Source organism: Pocillopora damicornis, chromosome 2 (genome assembly GCF_964200805.1).
Source record: "Pocillopora damicornis chromosome 2, jaPocDami1.2, whole genome shotgun sequence".
In the NCBI taxonomy this organism is placed as follows: domain Eukaryota; kingdom Metazoa; phylum Cnidaria; class Anthozoa; order Scleractinia; family Pocilloporidae; genus Pocillopora; species Pocillopora damicornis.
In genome coordinates, this window is record NC_142671.1 from 13,737,281 (window position 1) to 13,750,174 (window position 12,894).

The 12,894-nt window shown below is 37.8% G+C and overlaps 1 protein-coding gene across 2 annotated transcripts in view; it reads left to right on the top strand.

Annotated features, from left to right (window-relative positions):
- LOC113674742 (short transient receptor potential channel 5) overlaps positions 1 to 5,677 on the top strand; it is a 29,113-nt gene extending 23,436 nt beyond the window's left edge. Inside the window, exons 6-13 of one of the 2 annotated variants that reach the window (XR_016184040.1) lie at positions 415 to 646; positions 1,017 to 1,412; positions 1,640 to 1,666; positions 2,119 to 2,308; positions 2,702 to 2,826; positions 3,973 to 4,081; positions 4,707 to 4,849; positions 5,041 to 5,677. Coding sequence is in view for 1 of the 2 variants with exons in the window: in XM_089197684.1 (XP_089053810.1) it covers positions 415 to 646; positions 1,017 to 1,412; positions 1,640 to 1,666; positions 2,119 to 2,308; positions 2,702 to 2,848; positions 3,973 to 4,081; positions 4,707 to 4,849; positions 5,041 to 5,103 (1,307 nt within the window). In the remaining variant the exon portion in view is untranslated. Of the gene's footprint in view, positions 1 to 414; positions 647 to 1,016; positions 1,413 to 1,639; positions 1,667 to 2,118; positions 2,309 to 2,701; positions 2,849 to 3,972; positions 4,082 to 4,706; positions 4,850 to 5,040 lie in introns of both variants that reach the window. The other variant, XM_089197684.1, reaches the window with a different exon arrangement.
- Positions 5,678 to 12,894: the final 7,217 nt, after the last annotated feature.

The following is a 12,894-nucleotide window of genomic DNA, read 5'->3' on the forward strand; positions in this document are numbered from 1 at the left end:
TACCGCAAAGTAGCCATATACTTTTATATCCACACCTATTCTTTTCGACTTATTCCATAGTCTTTAGCCTTTAAACACATGTGTATGCATAATACCAGAAATGATATGGACTCCCATTCATCTAATAATCTACATTTCGAGATTTCTTTCTTTGCTTTTCGGATAATACCTAAGGAAACTGTTCATATCACCTGGGTCCAAGCTTAAAATAGATATTTCATGCTAACACAGTTACGATATTATAAATAGCTTTATCACTTTCACAAAAGATCTTTTGAACTAATTCATTTCTATTTATAATGTAAAAAGAAGACTTGAGACTTTCTTGTAAATTATTTTTTTGTGATCACTCGCCTTTGTCATTTACAATCACTACAGGAAACGCTTTATGTGCTATCTTTTTTTCTCTTTCAGATTTGTACTTGAATTACTTGAGAACACCGTTCGTAATTTCTATAAAGGACCGACTCAGTCAAGTTGTCCACTTAGGGCTACACTTTAGATTATGTGTTCTTGCCTCGTCCGTCTCCGTGAGAACCGAGGAATGGCTAACACTGATATTCTACATAGGCTTCATGTTGTCTGAATATCAACAGTACCGGAGTTCTAAAAGCGCTAAAGAAAAACGAGTTCGAGTTTACCTACGGTTAGTAAGATGACCGGGACAGTCTTTTAGACGCTCTGTGTCTGTTGGTCCTATAAGCAATTATATTTGTTATTAATGGAAATCTTCCCCCTCCCCCGTAGCTCGCCTTACATCAGCTAACGATTTGGCTGGTCTGCTGTTTTTGATAGAGTGACATTCGTCTGTTTGATCATTTTTCACCGTTGAGGTTAACGGAGTAGAAGTTGGTCCGAAATTTCTTACTGTCGATAGGCTTTTGCTTTTTTGCTTTCATATTTGCAGCGATTATCTCTTTGACTGACATAAATACCATCAGAAGAGAGTTTTGAGATGCTCACCTAGGACTTCATGTCAAATATGTAGATAAATTTACTTACTTCTTCTTCTGCAGAAATATGTGGAATTACGTTGATATGGTAATCCTGGGTTTGTTCTTTATGATGCTTGTTCTTCGATGCTTTACTTTAAACGAAACAGACCCATATCAGAGTCGATTATTACAAGTGGTCAACATCCTATATGGCATCAGTACTCTTCTTCTGACTCTAAGGTTCTCGAGCATTCTGGAGGTGAACAAAACAGTTGGACCTCTTCAGCTTGCTCTGTTCCGAATGTGTATCGACTTACTGATCATTTTGACGCAGTTCTCTTTCGTTATTATGGCTTTTTCTGCGGCTATCACGAAGGTATACGTCGCTGAGATTTCCTTTCTGACGCCAGCACACCAAAGGGAATCAAACGAGACGGGTCGACTTGAAGAACTCAACGAAACCGGTCGAACAGGAGGGTCTGTAGAAAGAGTTTCCTACTGTAGGATAAGTTTTCATCAGCATGTACCAAGTAGACCTAAGGAGTTGCTTTCCCTTTTCATGAAAGTTTATGCTTTTGTGTTTGCCCATTTTCTGAAACAAACCGAAAGTTAAAAAAAGATATACATTTCTTAGTAAGTCGGTATACCAGTGTTAATACGCTTTCTAAACTGTTACTTATACTAAGACAAGTTTTCATTTTCAGGTTTTGCACGAAAGGAAAATCAGCCTGGTAAGTAAAGTCTATCGGGTTGCCTCAATCTCGATTTGAATATGTACCACTGTTATGGAATAATTCTTACTATTCATTACTTTTGACTGTTCACTACCTTTTCTTATCTATACAGAGATGATAAACTTTACCAAGAAGATTTCTTGGCCAATTTATATTAATACAAGCTGGTAATGAAGGCAACGCGACTAACTACTAGCGAACTGCAACGGTTTAATGGCGACAACAACTCAACGACATTAATACGTCTGCCGGGTGCACTAGGTTGAACAACGAAACTTAATTCGCATGCATAGCTAACGACGCCAGCGAGCAGAGAATTTTGCGATCCCAGGAAAAGCTCTTCAAGTGCCTGTATAACTAGTTTCCAATCAAATACTGCACGTGTAATTTTAATAAATTCTTTAACTTATATACGGAGGAGATTGTATCATACTTCCCTTATCTCGCAGTTTACTCCAGACGTCTAAATATCTTATTTGGTCTGTATTTGGTCTAACCGAATTGGACACGATGGAGACTAACGACGATGGGTCCGATTATGTTGTCGGTATCCTGTTCGTTTCCTTCTTAATCATCTCAGTGGTTATGCTGGTCAACATCCTGATTGCCTTGCTCACAAATACTTACAACAAGGTCGAGGTAAAAAATCTCTGTCCTTGCATCCGCCTCCCATCCACCTATTTCAGCTTGAAATGAAGCAGTCCGTCCAAAAATCGATTTCAGTTTAAGCCTGTGTTGTAACTAATTTCAAACGAAAGCTTGCTTTTGAAATGCATTTATTTATTCCCAGTGGTTTGAATGCCAAACTACATCCATAGAAAAGAGAGCTAAGGTACCAAGCTATCCGGCCAGAAATATTCAATAAAGACATGCTTAACACCTTCCAATGCATGTAACCTTCACTGCGTGCTTGGATTTGAATGGAAAATCTCACTGCTAATCAAAGATAAATGAAATAAAACGACTCACTTCAGGATGACTTTGTATCCTTATCACTGTTTAAATTCACAACGCAACTGTCCTTATTTTCAGACTAATGCAGACCTAGAGTGGAAATTTTTTCGCGCGGTGGTAGCAGAAGAATACAGAAGATATCATCCCATTGTTGTTCCGTTCAATATCATTTCCTTACCAATGTCTTTCCTCTACACCAAAAAGTATGGAGACAATCGAGCAAAGGTTTGATTGATGTTATGATGGTAAAACTTTCGAATTTCTTGAATCACTCTCTTAAAGGAGAAAAAAAAACAATATTAAAAGTTTTGGTATTCAGACATGAAAATGGTATACCTTAAAGGCCTATTATCAGTCTGGGCCATAGACAGTTTGTCCATACCACTTCCCGTAATACGATTGGTCTAGACAAAACCAAAACAAACCGATATGGCAGAAAGAGAGAATTGGGAGGATACTTTTTATTGTTAGATTTCTCGTGGCGGCTATGTTATATTGCTTATCAATAAAGGGCAAAATTACTGAGCGCTGATTGGTTGAGAGAGAGGGCATTTTTTCTTAATCGAGGGCATTTTTAGTAATCAAGAGAGGGCATGATTACCTGTTAATGATTGGCTAATCCGTTGCATAGCAACCGTTCGTTATCTTGAAATTTTTTAAAAATAGACTGTGCGCGTGATTTTCCTTCGTATAAATTTTGCCCTTTATTGATAAACAAGTAATCCCATGAGACCTCGTACTATTAAGGATTAATTGCACTTGAGTTTTCAAAATTTTCCAAATTGCCCTCGTCGCTTCCGCGACTCGGGCAATTTTGGAAAATTTTGAAAACTCTCGTGCAATTAATCCTTAATAGTACTTGGCCTCATGTGATTACATATACATAGTAGACAGCAGAACAGAATGGAAAATTTCAAGGGAGACATTCATGACATGTTTATATTAGCAATATGACCGAGTAGAGTCTAATTCGGTCTGTAATCATACAAACGATTAACGAAATCGGACGACCGCGAGGTAGTGGTCCGATTTTTAAATCATGAGTATGATACCAGACAGAATTGGACGAGAGGAAGTCCTGTTACCAATTAATCAAACTACGACAGTGCCAGGTATAATGCGTAACCTTTTTCAGAAATTTGTCAAATTTGTTCGAGAAGTTGTGAGTAACTGTCTGTAAGGTAAACTAAGCTGCGGCGTTTACATTCTCATCCCAAATAAGGCTCTCCTATTTCCAGGAATGTGTGCAGTCCAATGATATCTTCTGTCTTTAAGTTTTATCTTTAGTTGCGTAGCTTGACTTAAATTAGTTTAATTCTGAATACTAATGATAGAAATTCTAACCTCAGAGAGTTAAAGAACGTCAACGAAGGCATGAAGAGCGCTGCAGATTGGAGCTCTTTCCTGCACTCACAAGGCGATACCTGGATAAACATGGAGGCTCATTTCCACTGTCAAGTATGTGAAATATAATATCCGCTTCCTGATAAGTGAGCAGAGTTTATTTTTTGAGTGACATTTTAGAACTTGCTATCCTTGATGATACGAAGAACTTGCATGATGGCTTAAACTTTTAGAACATCTAATTCTCAACTAATTAAGAGAAACTTATTTTTCATTTCTCTGTTGGCTCTCTCTTCTTTGGTTGTTTCAATTTGTTTTTATTTATGTATTATTTGTTTTCCAAACCTCGATAGGAGGTTTCTATCGAAAATAACACCGTAGATGTCGTGCTGAAATCTAGCGCTAATTAAATTAGTGGGTGAGCGGTATCCTTGTGCTTATCTTGCATAAAAAATGTAGAAAAGCATCCAAATATAGCATCAAATGAATCTAAAGTTACGAGTGCGTATTTGCCAGGAGTGAAATGAATCTGAGAGACGCCAACTATAGTCAATATGGAACCTTCTAGGTGTTATTCTGACGGTAAACATCACCACAGCAAATGAATCCGCTTCAGGGTCTCCATTTTTCTGACAATTGCAACATATACTGGCCGAACTAAATCCTATCAGCTGTTCATTAAAGCCTTTTCCAAGTAGATATTTCAAAACAATAACGGCTGAACCTGTTCCATTTGTAGATGAAGAGAAAATCGACCTAGTAGCTGACAAATTTGATCAGCTTGCCAACAAAATAGACGTACTTGCCAACAAAATTGAACAACAAGAACAAAAACTTGATAGATTATTGGAGGTGATGGAAAAAATACATCAAGCTCAACAGGTTAGACATTATTTGCTTCTCAGTTCAAAATGGAACTTCAGTGAGAAAGATAGTGCACTAAAATATACCATGATAGAAATTGTATCTTATATATAGACGTTGTCTTGCGATCTATCTTTATTTTACGTTGAAAGATTCTTTACTTAGACAGCATTCTTATGAATTGAAACTAATGGTATCTGTTTCCTCAGACTCCTGTAGAGGTCCTGCATTCACAAGTTCCCAACACAACGATGTTGTCGATCATCAATTAGATAAGAATATACAAAGGCCTTCTGGAGAGGTATCGGCTGACTTTCAAGATAAATTTTATCCCTAGGGAATAATAAATTGTCAATGGAAGTAAAATTTTTTTTCTGACGAATGAGCTTGTAAGAAGGCCGAAATAAATATTTTGTCAGGACACTGCAGGGCGTAGGTCTTAGCCCGCTGTATTATGTGCAGTTAACGAGAGGTATATAAGAAGGGGTATAGCACGCTATCATGAGTCATCAACGCTTCTGAATCAAATATTTCAGAGCTCATTTTAATTTCTATAATTTTTTTTGGTTAATTTTTACTTCACTATCGTTTAGTTTAGACTTTGTGAAGCTTCCGTAGGATGGGCTAACAGTTTCTGGAGCTAGAGCCTTGGCTCCCACCCACATTTCTTACCTATTTTTCTGGCCTACGCTCTAATCGTTCTTCCATTGTAAGCGGTTGCTTAGCTCTGCAATGTATAATGAAAACATAGTTTTTAATTACTGTTGCAAACAAAAAGTATATCATAAATTATCATGATGCTCCTTTTCGTGTTCACAATATGTCACCATTAAATGTTGGATGGAATTTGTGTTTATATTATGCTCATGTTTAGTTTAATCCTTACCTAATTTCCTTAAAATGCCTCTGTTGTTGTCGCTTCCGTACATTATAAATCTTCTTGCCTCGATGACCATCCTGTTCTTTGTTTTTTTTCTTTTTTTTTAATGCTGAACATTGCCTCGTAAAGCTTCGCTGCTTTACCTAAAAATTCAAAACGGTTTGAAAGGTTAAAGAAACTATGATACTGCGCTGGTTGGGAGGATAACAAGATAACTTTGGTTTTATCAACTCAGTTGCCGGGATAATGTAAAATGGCCACCGTAAAAGCTTTTTTGCTAATAAACAGGTGTTAAAAAAGCAGCAACTACAAAATGCTTTCTTATCGTCAAGTTCAAATTATAATCGTTTGTTTTTGATGGTCAGTTCTTCATCTTTCTTTTCTTGGTGCTGAATGGCGTCGCCAAGCACCTAGATGATTTCATCTGGACGAAGACTAACTTTACACCAATACGACGATCGCATGGCTTTGCGGCTTTCATTGTTGGTCATGGCTCTCGATTTACCCATTAGATGTTTAACTCTTCTGTAGACCGTCAGTCCAACTCGATGACCACAAGATGATGCCAGCTTATACCCTACCTTCACCAAACTAACGTGCAGGTTTCTGAAGATTTCGTGAAGAGTGCGAAGGTCTCTAACTTGCCATAGGACCTCTCCATTCATTTGGGAACAAGAGAGTGGATCAGAGCCTTCGATCAAGGGTAAACAAAGACGAAGCAAGGCAGGATTGGTGAGGAATTCTGTGAGCTTTAAAGACAGCTCTCGATCGACCTGCTGCATTTCTTGGACGGAACACATCTCGATTATTGGCGTCAGGGAGAAAAGTTTCTCATAAATGAGAACAAGGCTGTAGTTTTGGAAAGTTATTTAATTATGCGCACATAATAGTCACAAAAAAAAAACCAATGAGAAAGGCAATTGCGGACACTTAGGCCTTACAATTTACGCAATTGTAAACTGTAGCTTTTTTATGCTCTTTTTTCTGCATCATTGTCAAGCACTATTTACGCGGTATTTGTTACTTTCGATGCTAAACTGTTTTATTCATAATTTTACCTTAAAAAACCTGTCGTTAATTCCTTTTTGTAAAGTTTTTGTGATCGTTTCTTCTAGCACCTCTTGATCAACTTCAGCACTAATCACCGCGGATCATGTGCCACATTGTTAGAAGATACGGAGCTAGAGAAAATTAACATACCCGCGGGAGTTTTGGAGAAGGGTCCCACCGGAACCCTTGGAAGACAAATTTAGCAGAGAAGCCGAGGCAATAAGTGACATTTCCAGAAAATCACGATTTGGTATGACTTCCATTCTATGCAATCTCCGAAAATTTATCCATAAGGTTTTCCTAACAATCAAGTTAAAATAACCGTATGGTAAAACAGCAAAATAGTTTTTCCCTTTCACAAAATTACGTCCATAAGTAAGCAAAGGGCTTTTTCCCATGCAGGCAAACGTGTAAAAAAACGAGTTTTAATACCCGTTTTGATATGTCTTTTAGACGTCCTAAACCAACAGTAAAGGTATAGGAGGCTTCTATAATCTTTCCTCTTCAAAATCAATATGTTAAAAGTGGTTTATTAAAAGTTTTTCTTTTTTTAGTGAAAATCAGAAAAACATGCACCCCTCTTGTGATTTTCAGGCCATTTTCTCTATTGCGTGGCGCGCGTTTCGCCAATTCAGTTTCAAATTTACTGCTGGTCAGTCTTAAAAAGTCCCGGATATGTCGCGGCATTCTGCACTATAGGGGGTTTGATATTAAAAGAACCAATCTCTTTACTGCTCGCCAATAAATCAATCTTACTTACAGGCGAACTTAATTTAGAAAATTTCCGTAGATTAGCACATTACTATCGCAGTGGTGGACCACTTCTGACCACAAGGTTCGCGTTTTCTCCGTCCAAGTTGAAGTAAGTATTCTTCAGTGGCACGTTCAAGTTTGTGCCTTTGTCTTCAATGTCACTTGTTTTCGTAAGTGTTCTTTTCAATTTCTGTTTGGGTTTTCGGTGCTATTTTGTTCATTCATTGAGAAATAAGTTTCAATCTTTGTTCTTCTAGCCGAATGAGAATCAGTACCGTATTCGCACGTGTGTAGGCCGCACTTTTTTCCAAATAAATTTTGTGCAAAATGAGGGTGCGGCCCATACACGGTATAACTTAAGAGCCTATGACTGTAAATATCGAGAATCGCTGGCCAGGCTATAAAAATCGAAAATTCTGATAATTTGTCTGGAAAACCCTTTTAGGGAGATGTATTCAAAAAAAATATTTCGAAGTTTGAAAAATCAAATGTTTCCGAGAAAATGGGGAAAAACGAAAATTTGGGTTTCTACCTAATTAATTATGCAAAAAATACAGTAAAGTTGACCAACTTTAGTGTGCGAGTACTGAAGGAGGATGTTTGGTAAGAAATCGGGGGTGTTTTTACTTCAAAGTATAATTCATTTGATTTTTATTTGTGGCATTTTAAGGAGCTTTGGTTTAATTTTAAAATTCACATGATTTTTTGACAAAGTGCTGTCAAACGCTTGTTGCAAAAAGCGAAAAATCGAGCAACTTCAAGCCTTCAAAACGCGTCTTGGCATGTGAGAAATCTTACCAAACTACATGCTGGCACAAAGTTTGGTCCTTATATGAAAATAATATGAAATAAAAAATCTGGGTAATTCAGAAAAGTGCCGGCAAAATAAAAGAGTTTGCAACGCACTGTGGCCAAGGTCAAGAATTTGGATGATGCAAATCAGTTGTAGAAATCGTACTTGAGAGCTACGAAGTAAACAAGATAGTTAAAGATGGTTAAAAACTCTTTGATATGGAACTGATTTGAACTTAAAGAATAAAAAATCCGCAGACATTGCAGAAGAGGGCTGTAAATTGATGTGTAGATAAGAAATTTTCTGTTAATTTGAATTGCAGAGACTGTTATTGTCGACTCGCTATTTCAACAGCACTACCTACACCTAACTATAGATAAGGGCCGCCTTATAGTTCACCATTTTTGTTGACAAGTGGTTTATTATCGATATCGTTCTTAGTTGAATAGTTATGCTTTCTGCAACTGCGATAATATTTCTTTTAAAATATCTTGGATATCTTGGAAAAAGTTATGTGAGTAAACAAAGTCACGCAACACCGCGAGCTTCTGCTGTGAAGTTTTTCACCTCAAGATAACAGCCCAACTATTTTTATACTATTTACTCTTATCTTTTTCGGAAAAATGGCCAAATTTCTGTCATAAAACTTGATAAAAAGAACTTATGTCACGGTAGCAATTATACCGTGTTGCAGTCCGGGCGATAATTCTCTATGATGCAATCACGGTCTTTTTCTTAAAGGTAAACACGTGCGAGGTTTTTCATAGAGCATAGACAGAAAACGATGTCATTCTGTAGCTTTGCTTCTCTTCTTGGAGGGGCTCGTGGTGCAGGTTCTGAAAATCCAAACATGGCTGACTTTGTCAAATTGAAAGACTGTACTAGAGATCAAGTGTTTCCATGTCCAAAAGAGGGCTGCACGCATAGTTTCCAACGGCACTCTTCTCTCGTTCGGAACATGCACAAAAACGGTTGAAAGGGAGACACTTCTTGGTAAAGCGAAGGTTAAATATGCTGCAAGGCTCGAGGAAGGTTTAAGTTCCGTGCCAACTATTCCTCTACCTCCTGAAACCTGTCCTCATAGCACTGGATATGTAACACTGCCTGAAGGCTTCGCTTTAAAACAAGTAAAGAAAGTTTACAGGTTTAACGAAAAGCAACGAGAGTACCTGACTTACCATCAGACAAGAAAGCGGCAAGAAGGTCGACGCGGAAATTGTTGCAACAGAAATGAGAAGAGCAAAGGAACTGAACGGGGAGCGCTTGTTCAGTGTCTCTGAGTTTTTTTACTTAACAAGTAGCTTCATTTTTTTCCAGAACGGCAGCAAAAGTGAAACAGCAGACAGCCCCCTGCGCACAAGCTGTAACTGAGAAAGATCTCGTTGCTATGGAGGAAGAATTTAATTTGTCAAATGTTAAGGAGTCTATTTTTGAGCAGTCAAATGTAACTCATTCTATTCATTACCAACAGTACAACTGTTCCATGGTCGAGAATAACACACTCAAAAATCTTGAACTCGCAGTCTTAAAACTCCTTTGCGAGAGTTTCAATCTTGCATTACCACCTGGGGTTGATCATAGAAAAAAGACATCGTACGTCGCTCTGCTCGAAGACCTTGTTAGATGCTGCTCTTGCAGTGCAGTTTAAAAGGCAAATGACAAAAAGCTGCTTCAAAAAATTGAGTTTTATATGAACGTTGATACAAAACGGGGGCCGTGGAGCATATTTTGGATCGGAGGAGCTATTGCAGTTCCCACGTAGTGTGAGCTCATTGGCACCAACTTATAATTATCTATGAGGGCCCTGGGGCCTCCCCTCCGTTTCTTAGTACGCCTTTCTTAGTACAGAAAGACTGCTGACAGTGTATCCTGGAGTATGGCCCCCGGCAAATTTTGAAATCTAGAGCTTTTGAAATCACCGGAAACGCGTTTCAATCCAAAGGAAAATTTTTCAAATTTTTAATTCAAAGATTAAAATAAATAATAATGATAACAAAAAATTGTTCTTGGTGGGGCTACAGCCCACTCAACCCCATAGCTCCGCGGTCCCCGTGCACAAACCGGAAATGAAAAAGTCCCCTTCGAACCGCACTTGGCAATCAGACAGGATCAGGCCGGCTGGATGTTGTTCGATATAGACTCATAAAAGAATTTATACAAGTAATATGAAACGAGATATATAGGACTGGATGCTTTAGAATGGAGTTTTGACGAAAAAAGGATTGTGTCCGCTTTACTCGGCAACTTAACCTTTGATCCAACGAGACAATTGTCACGCAATTGAAACATTTTGCTTTTCCTCAAGACAGTTACGAGAAATGAAACAAAAAACTCATTGGCTTAAAAATCGAATTAAACGCTATTAAATGCGGATCATTATTCTTGTAAATTTTATGTTGTAGCCGTCAAAAGAGCCTTTCCTACACCAGAACCGTTAGGCGGTACGATTTCTACTACTGATTTGCATCATGCAAATTCGTGACCTCTGGCCACAGTGCGTCGCAAACCTTGTGTTTTGCCGGCACGTTTCTGAATAACCCAGATTTTTTATTTCATATTGTGTTAGTATAAGGACCAAACTTTGTGCCAGCATGTAGTTTGACATGATGTCACACATACCAAGACGCATTTTGAAGGCTTGAAGTTGCTCGATTTTTCGCTTTTTGCAACAAGCGTTTGACAGCACTTTGTTAAAAAATCATGTGAATTTTAAAATTAAACCAAAGCTCCTTAAAATGCCACAAATAAAAATCAAATGAATTATACTTTGAAGTAAAAACACCCCCGATTTCTTACCAAACATCCTCCTTCAGTACTCGCACACTAAAGTTGGTCAATTTTACTGTATTTTTTGCATAATTAATAAGGTAAAAACTCGAATTTTCGTTTTTACCCATTTCCTCGGACACATTTGATTTTTCAAACTTTTTTGAATGTATCTCCCTAAAAGGGTTTTCCAGGCAAATTATCAGAATTTTCGATTTTTATAGCCTGGCCAGCGATTCTCGATATTTACTGTCACGGCCTCTTAAATCTTCATCCCAGTTTCCCTCTTTCGTCAAGAGGCAAGGCCGCTAAGCTATGTTTGCTCGTGTCCCCGATTACGAACGCAACTTCACGCGATCATTACTGACGAAATAAAACAAAATGTTAGTGTACTTGGAATACAAATCTAGCAAAAATTACTCAGGTGTCTTTCTTTTACCTTTTTTTGACTTTAAGACCATTTTGAAGATATGACTAGCAGTTTGTTTGCATTTGCAATGTTTGTTCGATCGATGTCATGCCATGCAAGATTATTCATCGCGATGAATTTTATGATATAAACAAATATATCTTGGCAGTGTGCGGCACTCGCCAGGTCTTTTGCCCTTTCGAGAAAACGTGAAATTATTTTTTTTTCAAGAAAATATGGTCAAAAGTCGGGGTGCGGCTTACTCACGTGCGAATACGTTAACTTGATTGTAAAATAATAATAAATTTACAAACTTCATCCATATTTATGTCATGAAGGCAATAAACCGCACTTTTTATCAGCATAATAAACCACTCTTTGAGTGTTCTTCCAACATACCGCGTGGTTTATTTCGTCAGTAAACTGATAGAAATGCAGTTTATTTCTAAATAATATAACTTAGACAAAACGTGCGCTCTGATTGGTAAAAAATCTATGGTGCCACGCGGAACGAATTCCTAGATTTAAATTTATTGAAGGCCTTTGCTTTAGAAGGAACGCAGAGGGTGCTTTGAACGCCGCCGAAAAAAAACGATAAATATTTTATTTTTCTAACATTTATCAAATGTTGCTCTCAAAATGCATTTTAATGTGCCATCGAAGAATATTTCAATTTGGACGGTGAAAACGCTAACTTTGTGGTCAGAACTGTTCTTCAACTGCGATAGCTATCCTATAAACAATCCGAGAAGCTCTAAGGACATACAAAAACAATCATTCCGTACCAGAGAACAGCCAGATGCAGACTTCTCATAATCAAATCAATAGCAGCAGTCAGCGACATAAAGACTGCTGTCCCCCTTACCAGTTCCATACGATTTTACGAACTATTTAATTTATATTAGAGTTGACTCAGTGTATTTGAATTTTCAGCATTTGATTTGCTGACTCGGTGCGCTCGACCACCATGTTTGTGTATGGTGTGTTTCATTGAGATTAGTCGATTAAAACCTAAGGTCTATCAGAGGTAAACGCCATCTTCATATCGCAATTCTGTATTTATAATGAAGTATAGGGTTACAGGGAAATCTTGCCCACTCCTTTCCAGGACGAAGAAGTTACGGATCCTGTACATATCGCGGTTCATTTTTGAGCTAGAACTCAATTTTTTAGAGGAGAATTTTACGCTTATATTGGAGATACTGATGGAAAAATACATGCAATTGTAATGAAACATGTATTTAATCTTACGAGCTGAGCGCGTTTCCGCCAGAAGTAAAAATGAATCTGAGACACGCCCACAAAAGACTTATTTTCGCGTTTCACTGTCATATTCTTATCTAAACTCACCAGATGACCAGTGAGAGCTCGCGCACTATCTCATTTATTTTATAAATACGGCCATATCGTAA